The sequence below is a fragment of the Grus americana genome, chromosome 12 (assembly GCF_028858705.1).
Source record: "Grus americana isolate bGruAme1 chromosome 12, bGruAme1.mat, whole genome shotgun sequence".
Taxonomy (NCBI): domain Eukaryota; kingdom Metazoa; phylum Chordata; class Aves; order Gruiformes; family Gruidae; genus Grus; species Grus americana.
Window position 1 is genome coordinate 17993457 of NC_072863.1, and position 16787 is coordinate 18010243.

The following is a 16787-nucleotide window of genomic DNA, read 5'->3' on the forward strand; positions in this document are numbered from 1 at the left end:
ATTTCCATTGAGAACCGGTCCAATCCCCAGAGCTTTTCTTTACATATATTTTCAAAGTTCAGCATAGTTCTTTCTGCCCTACATTGCAAGCTTTCTAACACGCTTCCTATTATGCCAGTCATGGCATATTAAGTGTTTAAAAACTTTCTTTTTAAAATATGAAGAAGTTTGAAACTAGAAGTTTTCAGAAGGTCTCACCAGAACCTTATTCAGCGTAAGGGCTTCTAATGATGCTACTTTTTTTTTTCCCCAGCAGTACTCAAGGATCTGTCAACAGTAAGCCCTAAATCCCTTTAATTATTTGGTGTACTGCTTCCACCACACTATCTGATGGCATTTTTGCTCCTGCTGTCCTGCATATTTCCTTTAATCACCAAAGAAAGATAGCTGTCTCTGGGTAAATTCTGCTGCTCCTTTGCCGTCCTCGCCAGCTGTGCTGTTCCAGCTCCTTCCACCTCCACTGACTCCCCACTCCATCAGCATCCCACGCAAACTTCTCAGTGCTACAGCTGAACTCCAGGACCCATATATTTCACCCATCCTCCAAAGTCCTTCTTATTGGCAGTGACAGCCTCGAAAGCCCATTTGTCCCTTTCTCTTGTGTCTATTCACACGGTGTATCCTATGCGCAGAATATTTCTCCTCCTTTCCACTACCAAATCCCCGTGAAATGTGCTATCCCACCAGGTTTCCTCCAGCCTTGCCCCGACAGCCCTCAGACAGATGGTCCTAGAGCTCAGTACATTCAAGGGAGGGGAAAACATTGTAGAACAGGTAGCTGACTTGTCCTTCTAAGTAGGCAGGGACAATCCATAAGCCCCCTCGATCTTGGGTAGGTACAAAAACACACAATTTACAGAAATAGCAACGCAATGGTCAGCTGTTGTGATGCTAGTGGATACTTTGGGAAGGACAGAGAATATATGACAGCAGCACATCGAAATCATTCTTACACTTCACCTTCCATCCTCTCACTGGATGAAGGCGAAGGAGGGGAAGGAGGAGTACACGAGTGGTTCTATACACCAACAGACTGGTCCAGAGGCGGGTCAATCAGTCGAGCTCTGGATAGCTTCAGCGTTGCAGTATTTCAATGAACATTTTCTGCCTCCAGCCAGAATCCATTTAATCCTGACCAATTTGTGAATTTCCTCCCTTTCCTTTCCTCCCAGGCAATATTAAGGATCGTGCAGAAGCAAGTGAAAACGAGTTAAAAGAACCTGCAATCAATTTCAACAACAGAAAATATAAACTGCATAATAGGAAAACTGTGCAGGACGAAGTACTTCTATTAACTATAACTGTCATGAACAACTTGGCCCTGGCAATGTAAGCAGAATAGATGACTGACTACATCCTTTCCATTTCAGGTTTTATTACGAAAGATGCTTAAAGAAAAATGTGCCACACAGTTATTTAAGCACAAAATAACGTGAGCCATGGAGGCCATAGTTTGGATCCTGCCACCTTAACACAAGTTGGTGACTGTGCTAAGTTCAGCTGCCTCCCCAGACAGGGCTATGAGGACTCACACTATGCTGGAAAGGAGGCAGCCAGAAAATGGGCAAGAAAGACTAAACGAAGCTTTTCCCCACTTGCGAGAACCTAATCAAGTAACTGTGACTGTGAAATCTGAAAGATGTCCTTTCAAACAGGTGTTTCACGTGCAGTTGCCAGTCTCGCCAGATCATCCAAGTCTTGCATTTTTGATTGATCAAAGCAGTTGAAAATCAAACAGATGATACACTTTTAAAAAACATACAGTATCTCATAACCAAAAGACAATCCAGAGATTTTAATAACCATCGCTATATTTTCAGACCTAACAGATGTACCTTCAGAGATAATGCCTATCCAGAAGTTAACAACGCCATATTTTTAAGGCAAAAATTCCCAGTTGTACTACCGGTACAGGCATTTTAAGGGGTATTCATGTGAAAAACAGAACAGAATTTGTAAAAAACCTGTTCTGCAAGGTAGCAGTCTCTTTGAGCCTTAGTGGTACCTAATTAAATGCTGAATGTTGACCATCTGTCATTGTAATCTGTGAGTTCTCCTAACAGATAAAAATAAACCATGGATGCAATGTTAAAGTAATTCTTTATTAGAGCCACAGTGTAACCCAGCCAGAGGGAGCGAGGGGGTTTGAGAGCATAGAGGGCAGAATACAGAGCCGTTCTGGATACGCAGGGAGGCTCTGCATCACTCTGGATTGCAGGAGACGCGCTGGCCGGGACACCCAAGGTGTGCCCTGCGAGACCCTCTGCCCCAGGCAGAGGCTGGCACTGCTATTTCCCCCAGAAAAAAAGAGAATCGGTAGATCTGAGAGAGGCAGAATATGGCTCCAACTCTGCTGCTGTGCCAGAGTAACTACGCATTGTCCTTTGCTCACAGCTTCTTCCAAAGCCGTAATTAAGTTCTTAGTTGAAAAAGAAGAGGAAGGAAAAAAAAGTAATTATGACTTGAGGTCAAGTCTCACAACCAAAATCAAACAGAGATCAAACATCCCTGTGACTGTCGGAGGAGTCTGATTTTGAAATTCATAGCTGGGGCCCACCATTGATACAAACTTTCCATTGCTCTTCTTACAAAGTAGAACATTTCAACATCATTTTCGTTCAATGGCTTTCAAAGGGAACACTGCACTTTACACAAGAGGAAGCCTTACCCTTAGCCTTCTCTCAAACGTGGAGATATTGCCTTTGGTCTGCTCCCTCCTTTGCCTCCACTCAATGAGATTTGAGTTATGCTCTCCAGGAAGGGAGATATTGCACTTCCCCAAAGTGGGGCTGACAACCCCTGCTAGAATGTGTGGCTCCGTGTTAAGCGTGATTTCCATTCCACTGGCAAAGGTGACTCTCAGGGACCCATCTGGGCTGACCCGGTAGATATTCTGCGTGTTATCTGTCAGAAAACAACAACCAAAAACAGAACAGAGAAAAGTTCAGATCTCCAGCTTTACGAGGCAAATGTTAGGTGCAACGGGGCTTTCTTTGTCCCTGGGTTACGGACAGCTGAACGTACACCAACCGCAGTGTGATTTTGCAACCTGTAACCTCCAGGCCTTCCCATGTCTAAAAAGCTTTTCATTACATTTGGGCTGATGATTTCCATTGCGAAGATTTCCTGCAGCAGGAATAAAGAGTTTTTGCTTTTGTCTTGAAAGTAAGTAAACCCGTAGGGTGGGTTTTGACCACCTGATGATTTTAGCACATTGGGATCTGTTAACAGGATAGCGTGCTGCTTGAACGACTGCAATGAGTACCTGAGGTCAAACACGAAAGCTGTTTTCAAAATGTCTCGGATGATGGCCAGTCTCCCTTCGTCCCATTTCCCTGTACCATCACACAAACCTCCTCCTCTTCCCCATTAGCAGCAGGACCCTGCCCCTGGTAGAGGCACGGTCAGCCACGAGCCTGAAGCCTGGTGCAGGAGACCCACTGGGAAGGGGTTGTTGGCTGAAAAATGAATGGGTCAGCAACCGTGGCGCAGCGAGCAGCTCCAGAGGCTCAGGACTGTGCCGCAGCGGGCTGTTGAGGGCAGGTGGGATGACCACAGCTTCCTCCCCCTCCCCAAAACTGCCAGAAGCACACGGTGGGTGCAGAGCAGGTCTCCACTGAAAGGATGCGAAGGCATATGGCCACTGCCCGCTCTCTTCCTCTTGCCCGGGCACTGTAATTCCTCCACCGTGGCAGAGCTGTGCCGCATCGCCTTGCACTTGGCCAGGCTGGGGATACGGACATGGGAGGTGACTGTGGCTCAGCTGATGGGGGCAACTCCATCACGAGCCGGAGTGTTCAGAGCTAAGAGACAAAGCCAACGTCTCACCCTTAAAGTGCAATTGAATTCACACCAGCTAGGGACTATGAAAAACATCCTTTTTTTTAAGATGGTCAACACGGAAGTAACTAACTGGTGCAGCTCTTGAGATGTGAATATGTGGAAAATAGTTGGGCATGTCAGAAAGTGAAAGTAATAGGCCTTACATTAAAAGGACTTTGTGACTCTGATGTAAGGATACCATGTCTGATTGGTTGTTCACAGGGTGCTTTGTGATAGTTTCACAGAGATATGGAAATATGCAAATTATATGAAATCATAAATATGATAGGTATAACAATAACTATTGCCATTGGTTTCTGGCACTGCCCACAGTGCACTAGCACTTTCCTGAGACAGAATTTGATAACATACCAACTTTAAGGAGTTTCAGAGTTAAGCACAGACATACAATCAGGCAGTCAGATGATGATGATGCAGAGAGCAGATGGGGTCACTTGGACAAAGCCTAACAGGCAATACAACAATATAATTATTTCCACTTATTCAGTGCTGTGTCTGCAATGCAATAGTGAAGAGGAATGAGTAAGTATCTTGTGAGGTGAGTTGTTCCCATTTTTTTTTTATAGATCAAAAGATGAGAGGAAGAAAAGCTCTGTGATTTGCTCAGAGTTACAAAGCTTTTCTATAGCAGACCTGGAAGGAAATCAGAGAGCTATTTCCCAGCACCTGCTCTCTCAGCCTGAACAATCCACTGACAATGAAAAAATCAACAAGGAGAAAAAAAACCCAGATCAATTAAACCATATAAACCCAGAACTTTGGTGATGAATCTGCAAAATCTGGAGGAGGACACTGGGGCGCTTCCATTATGCAGAGAGTAAATTCTTCTTGAGAGATATGATATTGCCAGGGAAATACCGTGGAGTCTACAGGGGTTGAGTCAGAATCTCACCCCCAAGGCAGTCACCAGTGGAGGTGGGCCATGCCTTCCTCCTTCCTACAAGCGCTGTCACCAGGACACAGCACTACCAGCAACAATTCACAGCATTGGCCAAACAAAGTATTTCAGTGCTAAAACGTCAGGGGAGCGTATCATTCTCCTGGGCAGTACTTCTCAGAATAACAAAGCTCAGTGTATTATAGGTCAGTCTAAGTCCTCCAGATACTGAAGCAGAAAGTAGCACGTAAAGCCTGGACACATGAGAGATTTCAATAACTAGAATCTATGCATGAGACTCTTCCAGGAGGAAAAGAATTCACTTGTGGTTTGTTTCTAACTGGTACCCCAGGAGAATTGTAAGTAGCATCTAGCTATTTGTACTGAAGCAATGAAGAAACAAATGAACTAATTCTAATGTCTTTTTTTTGGCAAACAGTTAAGAATGCAATAATGCCTAGGGTTTGAAATGTAATAAGGGAAGAAATAACATAAATGCTTTAATTACCTTGTTTTAAAGTATATATTGTAGAGGTAGCTGAGAAGTTTGTGGCTGTGATCACATTCTCTCTGTTTGAAGTATCAAGTTCCACTCGTGTCAGTTTTTCAACATCGCTGTGGAAACTGCTGACTTCCCCGGTCGGGAAGGTCGCGTTGGTCAGATGGCCATCGGAGTCATACCTGCAAGACATGACGTTACAGAGCCATGAAAATACATCACTGTTGTCTTGTAGATACTCCTAAAAAAAAAAAAAAAAAGGGAAAAAAGCAGGAAGCATTGTCAACAGTGTGCAATAAGTAAAAAGGTAAGAATTGGTCCATTTATTCACTCCAAATGCATTCAATTCTCTAATCCGAATTCCTGCTTAGCCTCTTTTTCAGTGGTGCTGGATAAAATACAGCTGGGAATAGCATGAGATGCTACCTGTATCACTGAGCTTCTGGCAGAGGTTTCAGCGCTGTGCAGGGACGGTCGGGGTCTGACCCGCAGGGATGTGATAGAGAAGGGCGGCCGCTGGAGGTCACTCGGCGCTCAGGCAACCAACTCACCCCCAAAAAGGCGTTTTTCTTACCCGTAAGTTTAAATAAAACCCATTCTTCGATTCTGCGCCACTCAAAAACTGCCTTTTGTTGCTGATGTGTGAAGTGCACGATACGAATGGTGAATTTAAAAAGGGGACCTAAAGCGTAACAATAGCGATAAAATTAGATTGAAATCTGCAGCGATTAAGTTGCCTACATGGTTTTTACTCTTGTGTTACGTTTCCCATGGGCCTACTCAAATCAGCAGGAACTTCTCATCACAAGTAACGGCACCAGAATCTAGAGCACCACATTTTAGTTCACCCAAATTTCATCAGTGCTAAAGAAATTCTTTTTGCTTAAGGTACTTTATGTGAATTGGGCCATGTTATGAAAAAGTCAATAATTAATTCAAAAGCTCTGAAGCAGTGTTTCTAATGGGTCTTTTCAGTTCTACAGATGTATTTGTTCTTTCTGATGGTTCACATGGAAAACAACGCACAACATTGCTCGGTGCTTGATACTGTTTCATATTAATGCCTTCCATCTTATAAACCTTATTGATACTAACATGTTTTTATTCATCTAAGACACCTCACTGATACTGCAGATGTATTTGCATGAGTGAAAACAACTCATGTTCATAAAACAGAAGCCTATTTGTGCAGGTAGGAAAGTATAATTAAGTTTCTATGTTTTATTAACTGTCTCCCCTCATTCACAAAATGTATCCTCAGCTGGTATATCAACCGGTAAAGCTCCGCTGCCTTCAATGGAGCTCTTCCAATTCACATCAGCGGACAATCTGGCTATGTCCTTCACTTTAATCTGTTGGCATCATTTCCTTACGAACTTTATTTCCCCCTAATTAGTCAGACAAAATCTATATGTCATAAGAAGTGCTGGTGAAAAAAAAAAAATCAGGAATTTTTCTCTTCTCCCCAGTATAAAAAAGAAAAATAGAGCAGCTGTTCTTTTCAAATGAAACACTGGAGAATGAACTAGTGACCATCTTGTGTTTTTTGACAAATAAATGAATCAAATGTTAAATGCAATGTAATCTCTCTCTCTCTTTCACCTCCTGCTGCCCTCACATACATCACACAACTTATTTACATTCCACCCTCATGCTGGTTCTGTGCAAATTGACTGGGTGCCACACCCAGCGATTAAAACTGACTCAGATCACTACTTTTCATCATTAGAAAAATCCATGGACATTGGGCAGTTATATATTTCATTTACTGCTTGATCGAACAGATATGACAGCTTGCTAGGTTATTTGGATTTTCTACTGTACCACAGAAAAATCCCCAAATCATGCAATTTTATGGCGTAAATGCAGCCAGTTTATTGGAATGTACTTGTGTGCAAGACTCAGGATTCACCTCTGGTGAGGATCCAGTTTTGCTCCTGACAGTGCTGATGATCAGACACAAAACTCCCTGTGTAGCTGAAAATGGGTTAAACCGTTACCGGATGGCTGGCCAGATACAGTATTGAATTATAATGAGACTAGAGCACATGCCAATGGACTCTTACTCATGTAGATGGTCCTACTAACTTCAAGGAGAACATGCAGATTAGCGTCTTGGTAACGACTGCACAGCATGACCATCTAAAGGGTTGTTTTAATTCCAGATTGCTCCAAGAAACCCAACCCTCCGAGGAGGGCTTCTGCCACCTTCCACATGATGAACAGGAGCACACTGGGACTCAATTCCTGCAGAGCAATGTCCTACCCATACTAATAGGGGCAGAATCACGACATATTTCTTAATGTTAATTTGGGGCCCAGTTATGCTGCTGTTAATCATGTTGGTGACCATTTAATCATGCAAATAATTGCACTGATTTCAGTACTTACATGAGGAAGTGCTCACCAGTATTTGAAATGCACACTTGGGGATATAGCTTCGCAATCCGTTCGCATTTCTATGTCTAGCACAGTTAAGAGTCATATCATTTCGAAGGGAAAGCGGTCTAATTAATTTTTTCAGAGAGCGCTGTTTCTTGCAGGTGTTTTCTTGTCCTTGATTTAATAGAGGCCCAGTGCTTCCCCTCCCCTTTTACAGCTTTAATGATACAATATTAAAAAAAATCTAGATGACTGAAAATTGTACATTAGCTATAATTTTATGCAAGAGCTCTTTCAGTGCTTCCATTCCATCAGATCAGAGTAGATGGATGACAAGTACTTTTGTAGGTGGTTTTCTACCTCTTAATAATTTCCCTCTGTGAGTGAATCTGACATATAGGTAGATGTTCTGAACGGTTCATTATCTTTGCTCATATTCCCAAGTATTGTGTTGTTAAACAAACTCATCCCTATTTCAGCTTGACAGTGCCATGGGTTGAACTTGTGGATGCAAATGCAAATCTAGCTTAAACAGAGAAGATGATTCCAAGCAATTTGAAAGTTGCTCATAAAATAATTCTCTTAGCTCCAATACTATGTTCATATAGGACTCAGAGGCATTTCACATATAAGTAACCTCTCAAAAAAAAATCTAATTTTCAAACTGAAATCGGGTGTCAGTTCAGAATGCGACCTGCCTGGAAAATAATGTCTGGGTAAAGGATGACTAAGGACCATCACGCCCCATGGTCTATTCATGGCAGAAGGTGAGCAGCACCTCCTGAAAGCACATCTACTCAGCACTGCGCTGATTACAGCCAACTGCTCCTCTGACTGCTGCGGATTGGGTGACATCCTGTGCATCTGCCATTCAGGAATTTGAAAAATATTGGACAGAACATAAATATTAATGACGCGGCTTCACTGTTGAATTCTGCTGTTGTTTTTGTCATGCTAACAACTGTAATTCTGTTAGATTCTACTGACTGATCTAGACTGGCAGAAGTGCACGGCGGACAACTCGAAGCATCAGTGAGGATGGTGTTACCTAGCCTGCAGTTAAAGCTGTGAAAGCATGACGAACTGTTTAATTTAGCCAAATTTCTTTGTGTTAATCATATACATCATATGAATCGTTCCAAGGCACAAGTAGCTCTTTGTGAAGAAATCGGTATTACGTACAATGGGAGGCACTTGCAAGCAGGTGAAGTCCTTTAAAAGATCTTACTCTGCTTGAGCCATACTTTAACCAACAACTTGCCAGAAGACAACCGGCACAAGCAATAATTGTGTGAAATGGTTTACACTCAATGTCAATGGGACAGAGCAAGAATACTGAGATTGAGAAGTACATGACTAAAAATAATCATCTGCTCTAACATGCTCTAACAATCAAGGCCCTGCAACAATGCACGGTGTTGAGCATTTTAAGAGGTAATAGGCATGACTTGGAGCTACCGTAAAAGCTTTCTGAATGTATCATTGGTCCATGGTCTGGATTGATGCCACCCTCAAGTAGGGATTTAAGCGGATCACTCTCCGTGTTGAAATTATTACAAAGAAGCATATATTTTAAGTCAGTTCTGCTTGTAACAGGTAACACTCAGATCAGTGTTTAAACAGAACCAGGACAACAGTGTGCTTTGTCTTGTTGCAAGATAATTTAAATTTATATCAATACATGCCTGATAAGGACAACTGAACCAGGAAGGTCCTGTATGGTTTTGTTTTCCAATATATTGTAAAAAATGGCCCTCTCCAATGGTTTATACTTATGTCCACCCTATCAATTTAGTCTTTGGCAGAATAATAGAGGGCAGGATGAAAACACATCCCCTTGAATAAAAAAATCCCACGCACTAGGCAGCAGTTTTCTCTGCTTTTATCCTACTTCCATTTTAAGAAAATATAATTCTCAAAACCTGTAATGATGGTGACTCAACTACCTCTCCAGGTGACTTATGCAGTAACTTAATACTCCTCAATGTGTTTTCTGTTCATATCTCAGCCGAAAGGCTTTTCATTTTAGTTTTTGACCTGAACTCCTATGCTGCACAGAAAGCAGGCTTTATTATCCTCCTTGGAGACTCTGAACTAATACTGCAATGTTAACATGATTTCCATCCATCACTTGTCACATCCTCAAACAGGGATTATGACAATTAATTATAAATACTGAGAAATCCTGATAAATCACACCTCTTTATAAATCAAAAATGAACTTTCTCTTGGGTTGTCCTCTCTCTGGGACCAGACTGGGATGTTCTGACTGCATCTTTAACTGTCTTGTCTTGCTCTTTAGAAGTCCCGTCAAAAGTCTGCTGAACGTCTTGCTTACGAGGTCATTTCTACTCCCCTTATATATAGCCTTTTGCTATTACATAGCCTTTTGCTACTACATATCCTCTTCCTCTCCTGACAGAGACAAGTCCAATCTTGTCTTTGAATATTCCTTCCACCGAGATTCTCAATTTCCTTTGCAACACTCCCCTCCCTGATGAGTACGCTAATTTTCCCCTTTTTGCCTTCCTCAGGAATTTTGCAAATTCCTGATTCATATCACAACTTGCCTCTACTTCTTTAGTTACAAAAAATTCCACAGTCACATTTTCATTTAGAGAAACAGATTCACAATAATGAAGTGCAAAGGAAGTATAATTTCAGGCAGTTTCTGCTACCCTTAATGGGCACTGCATACAGAGCTTGTACATATGACAGGCCTTGGCGCTTACGAAATGGTAGTGTTTCATTGTAAAACCTTGTGCAACAGCACTGCTTGGCCTTTCTCATGCAGCGTTAGTAGCAGAGTGTCTTTTGACATTACTAGAAATGTCAATATTCATTCAAAATACAGTTCCTTACATCAGGCATTTAATGTCATGGACTTACTCATACACAGTTGTCCATCCATTCTCATCGCTTTTGGTTGCTAAAAGCCCCGTGTTTCCAGGATATGTCATCAGAGCCAGGTTGTAGCCTTGGGCATAAACTCTTTTCAGAACCCCATTGCTGCTTATGGTCAGCCAGTAGACCTGGCCCCCCGGCACCACGACCCACAGGGGCAGCCCACTCGTGTCTCTGCGGATGTGAACCGAATTCCCGTTGCTGCTGGTGATGGTGCCTATATCCCCTTCCCCGCTGTAGGTGAAATTGTAAATGTAGTCCCTCGTTATGAGGTTCAGCGTGTGGAGGTGGGTGCCGTTGATGGTGAACTGATACAGTTCTTGGTCCGCTGGCGACGCAATCTCATACATGTTCGTGTCACTGAGGTGAGCCTTGTTTCGGCTGACCGCACGGATACGAACGTTGCCAAGGTCTGCTACGTACAGCGTGTCATCAGGAGAGACTGCTAGAGAAGAAGGTGCTTTCAGCTTTGCATCTTTGGCATATCCACCATCACCTGGAGGAGAAATGGTAATTTTAGTAATTCGTAACATCCATATTTAAGCTGATCCCCATAGCCTGACACACTGCTGCTCCTCAGTATTACTTACAGGTCAATAAAACAGTTTCTTTTTCCAACTAATTAAATCCATATTATCTAAGGTTGGTGCAATTCTAAATCAGTCTCAGTGAAGACAAACAAGAATATAAATTATCTAATTTACACCATTTTTGCTCAGGCCAAACCCCTGCTTCTCAGGAAGGCATTAATGGCCAAATTGTGAAAGAAAAAATACCCATGACACCTGAAGTTTCACTCCCCACTATTTGTCTGTTGGCATGTAGTTAAAGTAGAATTCTGTTATAAAAGCCAGTAATTCAGCTAAAATGACACTGAAGCAAAGATTAGTTTATACTTATTAAAAACTCACCACTACAGGAAACAAAACAAGAGTAATAGCAAAAATGGGCCTTGAGAAACCACCCCTTCCGGCATCACTCGATAGTTCACTTGATTTGTGTATTTTAAGGTTCGAAGAGGCTATTTGCATTATCATGGGCTGTATATGCATATCAAAATGACTTTACATGATCAGGATTTTCTGTAACTAGCAGGAAAGCAGATTAAACCTCACTCTTAGAGAAAAACACATTACTGTTTGCATTGCTCCCCTTCTCCTGACTGAGACATAAAATCTGGTGGAGATTTTGAGCGTACCCAATGCTTCCTTGGAGATGGACAAATTAGCTGGTCTTCTGACCTTGCCTTTCACCAACCCAGCACTGGCACAATCGTTAGATTTCCCACAGTTTACACTTCCTCAGCACTGAGGGCAGTTTCCCTCGGTAGGAACCCTGAACAGGATCCTTTTCAGCACCGGTCTGCCATAGCTGTAACGGAAGCTGGCAGCACTCGGCAACGCGCACGGAGCTTTGATTATCATTACAACGCCGGGTCAGCAACCCACCTTCTCTGGTAGACCATCTGCATTTTTTTTTTCCTCCATTCTTGACATACTTAATGTTTTCTTGTCAGTAATTAACTTTTTACTTGAAATGGGAGGCTTAAGAATTATGATGACATTATGGAGCTGAACACAGTGGTTCTTAGAGATGACAACATACTGCACACCTCTGTATATGGGACTGCTGTCCTTTGCCCCCTTATGAAATATGTTTTTATAAAAAAAAAAAAAAGCACCACAATTTGTTTTGGTGCATGCAGGGCAGAGGAGCTGTGCTGCTGAGAACATCCAGTGGTGCAAGAAGACCACCAAGACACACCAAGAAGAAGAAATTCTGAACATTATGTGCTTGCATCATTTTGCTGATTGTGCAGCGTGACACGAGTGATGAGAAGGCATAAGCTAGTGTTTTTCACTGGATGTGAAACACCTTGGTACTCTACTTGGTAAGACGGGCTGCCTGATCCAGTAACATTTAGGTGCGATCTGCACTGGGGCTGGTACCATCTTCAACACGGGCAAAGACAGCTGACACGGAAAGGCAAACTTGGAGCTAATTTTCAACGGTGTGTAATCTCTATATCAAAAGAGGAAAAGCTAAGACCACCCTGAGGTACCACCCTGAGGTCCTCCAGTGCCAACTGGAAGACTCACATCTCTACATCCAATGGATTAAATCCACAAAGAGCTGCTGATAAGGTTCTCGGCTTTCCAAGGAATCATTGCTCATCTCTCCTTCCCCTTGTCACTTTGCTCATCTGCAGCTGTGCCGGGGGATCTCAACAGATAAGAGACAGGAAATAACTAGCAGCGCCTTACCTGAAAAACAGTCACAATTAGGATCAATCTTGCAGTCACAATCGGATGGGGCTCCAGCGATTATAGAGATCTCACCGTTGGTTGTGACCTGTTGTATACGGTTGATCTTTCTTTCGTCTGTCTCTGCAATGTAGAGTATCCCGCTGTGAGATACTGCGATCGCCCTGGCCGACTCCAGGGTCGAATGGATGGCCACCTTGCTGACGATGAAGTGGTCGATGCCTGGCACCTGGCAGTGAATGGGACGCCCTGCAATGATTCGCACACGCCTGTTCTCAGAGATCTGCAGGACAATGTTGTTGTCCAGGACATAGAGTGAATTGTCTAGAGGGTTCACTGTGAGGTCTGTTGGCCACTCTAACCGTACCTGGAAAAAAAATAAATAAAGGGGAAGGTAGAGACCAAGAAAGAAGAATGATTAAGACAGTAAGGCAATTTCATTCAACCATCTCTGATCACCATGCCATCAAGGCACCCAGCACTACTTCTCTAGTATGAACCTTTAATTGGGTTCAGCAGAAGAAGTTTCAACAAACATACTCTTTTCTGAGGTCCAGCTCCGGTGTGGAACAAAATTTAATTTGAAAAGTAATTTAGCACCCTCTGAGAGGGATTTGCACAAGTCCATTAAGGTGGGAACTTTATTACACCTATGCAGCCATGCAAATAAAAACACACACTTCATGTCATGCAACATCAGCCAGAAAATTTTCCAGGTCTGAATGTTATTGTTTCAAGGTTGCAGTCAACACTGGCAGAGTGGAAAACAGTTAGAGGTTGTCAATGTCCTAACACTTTAATTGACTGTTAGTACAAAAGGAAAATGACATACTAGAAGAGTATGACACATTTCCACAATTTATTTACTAAGCAAGAAATGTTAATAAGACTTATATGCCATAAGAAATATAAGCTCGTTAATTCTTTGTAACATAATAATACACCAATATATCACACTTCATGTGATACGACAGCCAAGCCATAATTACTTATAATGATTTTGCTTTGTGAATTCAGTATTTCAGTCATGGATTGAGTAAATTCTTCATATTTAAGGTTAGCTTTTTGCCCTTTTCCATGCAGGTGAGAGTCCCACCCAAGCAAAGTTTCCCAACCACGCTGGAGGAAATGCTAGAAGAATGACCTCACTCATCCGATACCTGGTGCATCAGGATCTGGAGGAATTAAACATGCTCCCAATTAAAGGTGGGGCAGCCTGTCAACCTGAAAGACAACCAGTATGTTGGCTGCTGATTGTAGCACGTACTGGCCAAGGCTTCAAATTCCTCCTGTTGAGAAAGCTCAACGGGCACTGCAGGATCACTGATCTGGGAAATACCACCACAGCGGACTGGTCCCTCTCCCCAGCTAATGGCCAGTGGAGGATTTGGACTGCAGCTTGTCTATGGAAAGGTCAGAGAACAACTGAGCCACCAAGATTGCAAGACAGCCTATTTTCGTCTGTCTCAGCACACTTTGCTTGTTATCCTTCATGAAGAGATGGCTGCTTTTATCTGAGTGGAATTTTTCTGGACTAAATATTTCAATCATCAGAAAAGAATAAATACCAGGCTAAAATGTAACGGTTTTATACGCTTTACACGTCACAGAAGCTTCTATTATTTAATTTACTGATTTTTGTTGCTGTTTTTTCTCATTTTTCTACTGTGCTAATTAAAAGATCTATGAATTTAGAGACTGCAGATGCTAATACAATGCTCGGCGCTGAGGAATAACATATGGTGGAGTGTGTGGCCATCGCGGGCCACCTGCTCGCCTGGGGTCAGCTCAGGAACCAGGCTGGAGGCCAAGTCTCTCCCTGTCTCAAGCATCAGTATTTCCTGAATAATCTCATTTCCAGAAGTACATTGCCTGTTTGATAATTGATGTTTTAATAAAGGGAGGGCATTGCGGCTACCGTGTCTCGTCCTGCGTGGTTACGTGGTGCACCACACAATTATGAAGGCTCACGGAGTAATCGAATTCCTCCTTGTGCCCAGTCCATTTTACTAGACAGCATAATAACTGGCATTATGACTAATGCTGTTGGGTTCAAGATCTCTTCTGAACCAGGTGGGAGAGCCCTTCCAAATGATGATAAATGCGGTGAAACAGTTGGGAACAGATTTCTCGTATAAAGGTGCTGATTTCTGCGCGTGTGTGAGACTGCCCGGGTTCTGCTCGCTGTGCTAGGGCTGGCGTACACACTGCTCTTAGCTCAGGCTTCAGCTGAGAGTTCACTGGGACACCAAATAAAACTCTTTAGTTAGCATAAAAATCTCTACAAGGCCATCTTCAGGAAATCTGGAAAAAACCCCGTATTTGCAATGTACCGTTAATGCAGAACATTTGATTGCTCGATCAAAGTAAGTGGATTATTTTTAATGGGAAACAGACCCCTTCAACTTTAACAGCCTCCTTCACATGTCGCTCTGCTGTAAAAATAATCTCTGATTATCCGTAACTAGATTATTAGTGATAAAAACTTTGGGCTGAAACTATCTATTTTTGCCATAATGACTCTGCATAGCATTTGCCATGTTTTAATAGCTGGTTCTCTTTTGTGGACCAGCCACGCTGCCTTTTCCCAGCGAATAATTTGAATTCTTCTCACTGTGCGCGTATGCCTGCTGTCTCGCAGATAAACAGGGACCGGTTTGGGCCAAAAGAACTTTTTCTCTGGTTGATTTGAGGCTGATTTGGTTTATTGAAATAGAATAAACTTTTATGCAACTGTCCATTTCACCTGCAGCAATGTGCCTAAAGCTTAGTCTTAACAGCTGTTAACTGCAAGCACGTTTGCTTTCATACTGATTACATCTGTAAATCTAGTTGCATTATGGTAAAAATAAGTAAAATTTTAGTTGGGAACATCTAAAGCAATTTTGGTCACTACACCAGAACCATTGCCTGGCTCTCTGCTCTGCGAAGCTCACAGAAGGCATGGCTACAGCTTCTCCTTCCTGGGTTTAAAGCGCTCATGGAAGTATTCCTGGTTTAATCCCAGGTGAAATATTAAAGCTAGCATGTACCTGTCTGGAGACTGCAGCATAAAAACCAGCTGCTGCTCGCTGCAAGCTTATGCTAGTGCAACTGGAGGGGAAAAGAAGGTGAAATAGGCCAATAAAAATCAAACATACACACAAACACAAACCCCTGAGCATTCCTAATCTGAAGAAGAATTTCACAGATTTAGAAAAAAAATCTGCACTGTTCGTGTCAGGATGAGGCTTCGAGGCATCTTAAACTGGTGTGAACTGGGGCCGCTGCAGCCCCATCCCAGCCCTTCCCGCCGTGCAGCCCCCAGCAGCAAGGCCAGTGTTTCTGTGCTGCTGCACGGAGCAGGTTCAGGACAGCTGGCTAAAAACTAATCACCTAAATCAGCTTAAAATGAAGTGTAACTGCACCCTCAGGTTCACTGTTACCTTGAAAAGTCATCAGTTGTTTCTTTTCTTTTAAAGCGAGCTGCCCTCTGGCAGGTTTCTGTGACCGAACCATCAGTTGTGCTTCATTCAGAGCCAACAAACATATTCCAGAGAAGCACGGCAATTCTCATCAGATATGACTGTGCCTATTAAAAAGTTTTTTTTTCCAGACAAAGCCTCAGTAAGGATTAGAATATTAAATCATTTAATTTACTTTTTAATTTGAAGCAGTACTTCGCAAGCCCCTGTAAAAAGTCCTCTCCCATTTATGTATATTTTTCTTAGAACTCAGAATTGGGCTAACTGCAAGCGGTTTTTCTCATATTTGATGGGTTCTTTTTTTGAGCAGTATACAGAAATGGCATTGCCTATTATCCCATTATAAACAAACAGACAAGGTTTGTTCAGTAGCAGTCAGGACCTCGCATTCTTCACAGATTGAAATTTTCAGGTGACAATTCTGGTTTAGTTCACTGAAGACTGAGTAGATGCAATGCAAATCACTGCCGAAACAAGTGAACCCTTGAGCAATGAGACCTTTTGCATATAAGTATTAACGTGTCAACTTTTCTGGGAATTCAGCATTTAACTGT

The 16787-nt window shown here is 42.5% G+C and overlaps 1 protein-coding gene across 7 annotated transcripts in view; it reads right to left on the reverse strand.

The window, feature by feature from the left end:
• The window catches only part of TENM1 (teneurin transmembrane protein 1), a 736058-nt gene that overhangs the window by 17225 nt on the left and 702046 nt on the right, over positions 1-16787 (reverse strand). For all 7 annotated transcript variants that reach the window (XM_054839650.1, XM_054839648.1, XM_054839649.1 and 4 more), the window contains 4 exons: positions 12770-13136; positions 10491-11001; positions 5229-5401; positions 2669-2904 (listed from right to left, as the gene is read on the reverse strand). In XM_054839650.1, the coding sequence (XP_054695625.1) occupies positions 2669-2904; positions 5229-5401; positions 10491-11001; positions 12770-13136 (1287 nt within the window). The remainder of the gene's footprint in view (positions 1-2668; positions 2905-5228; positions 5402-10490; positions 11002-12769; positions 13137-16787) is intronic.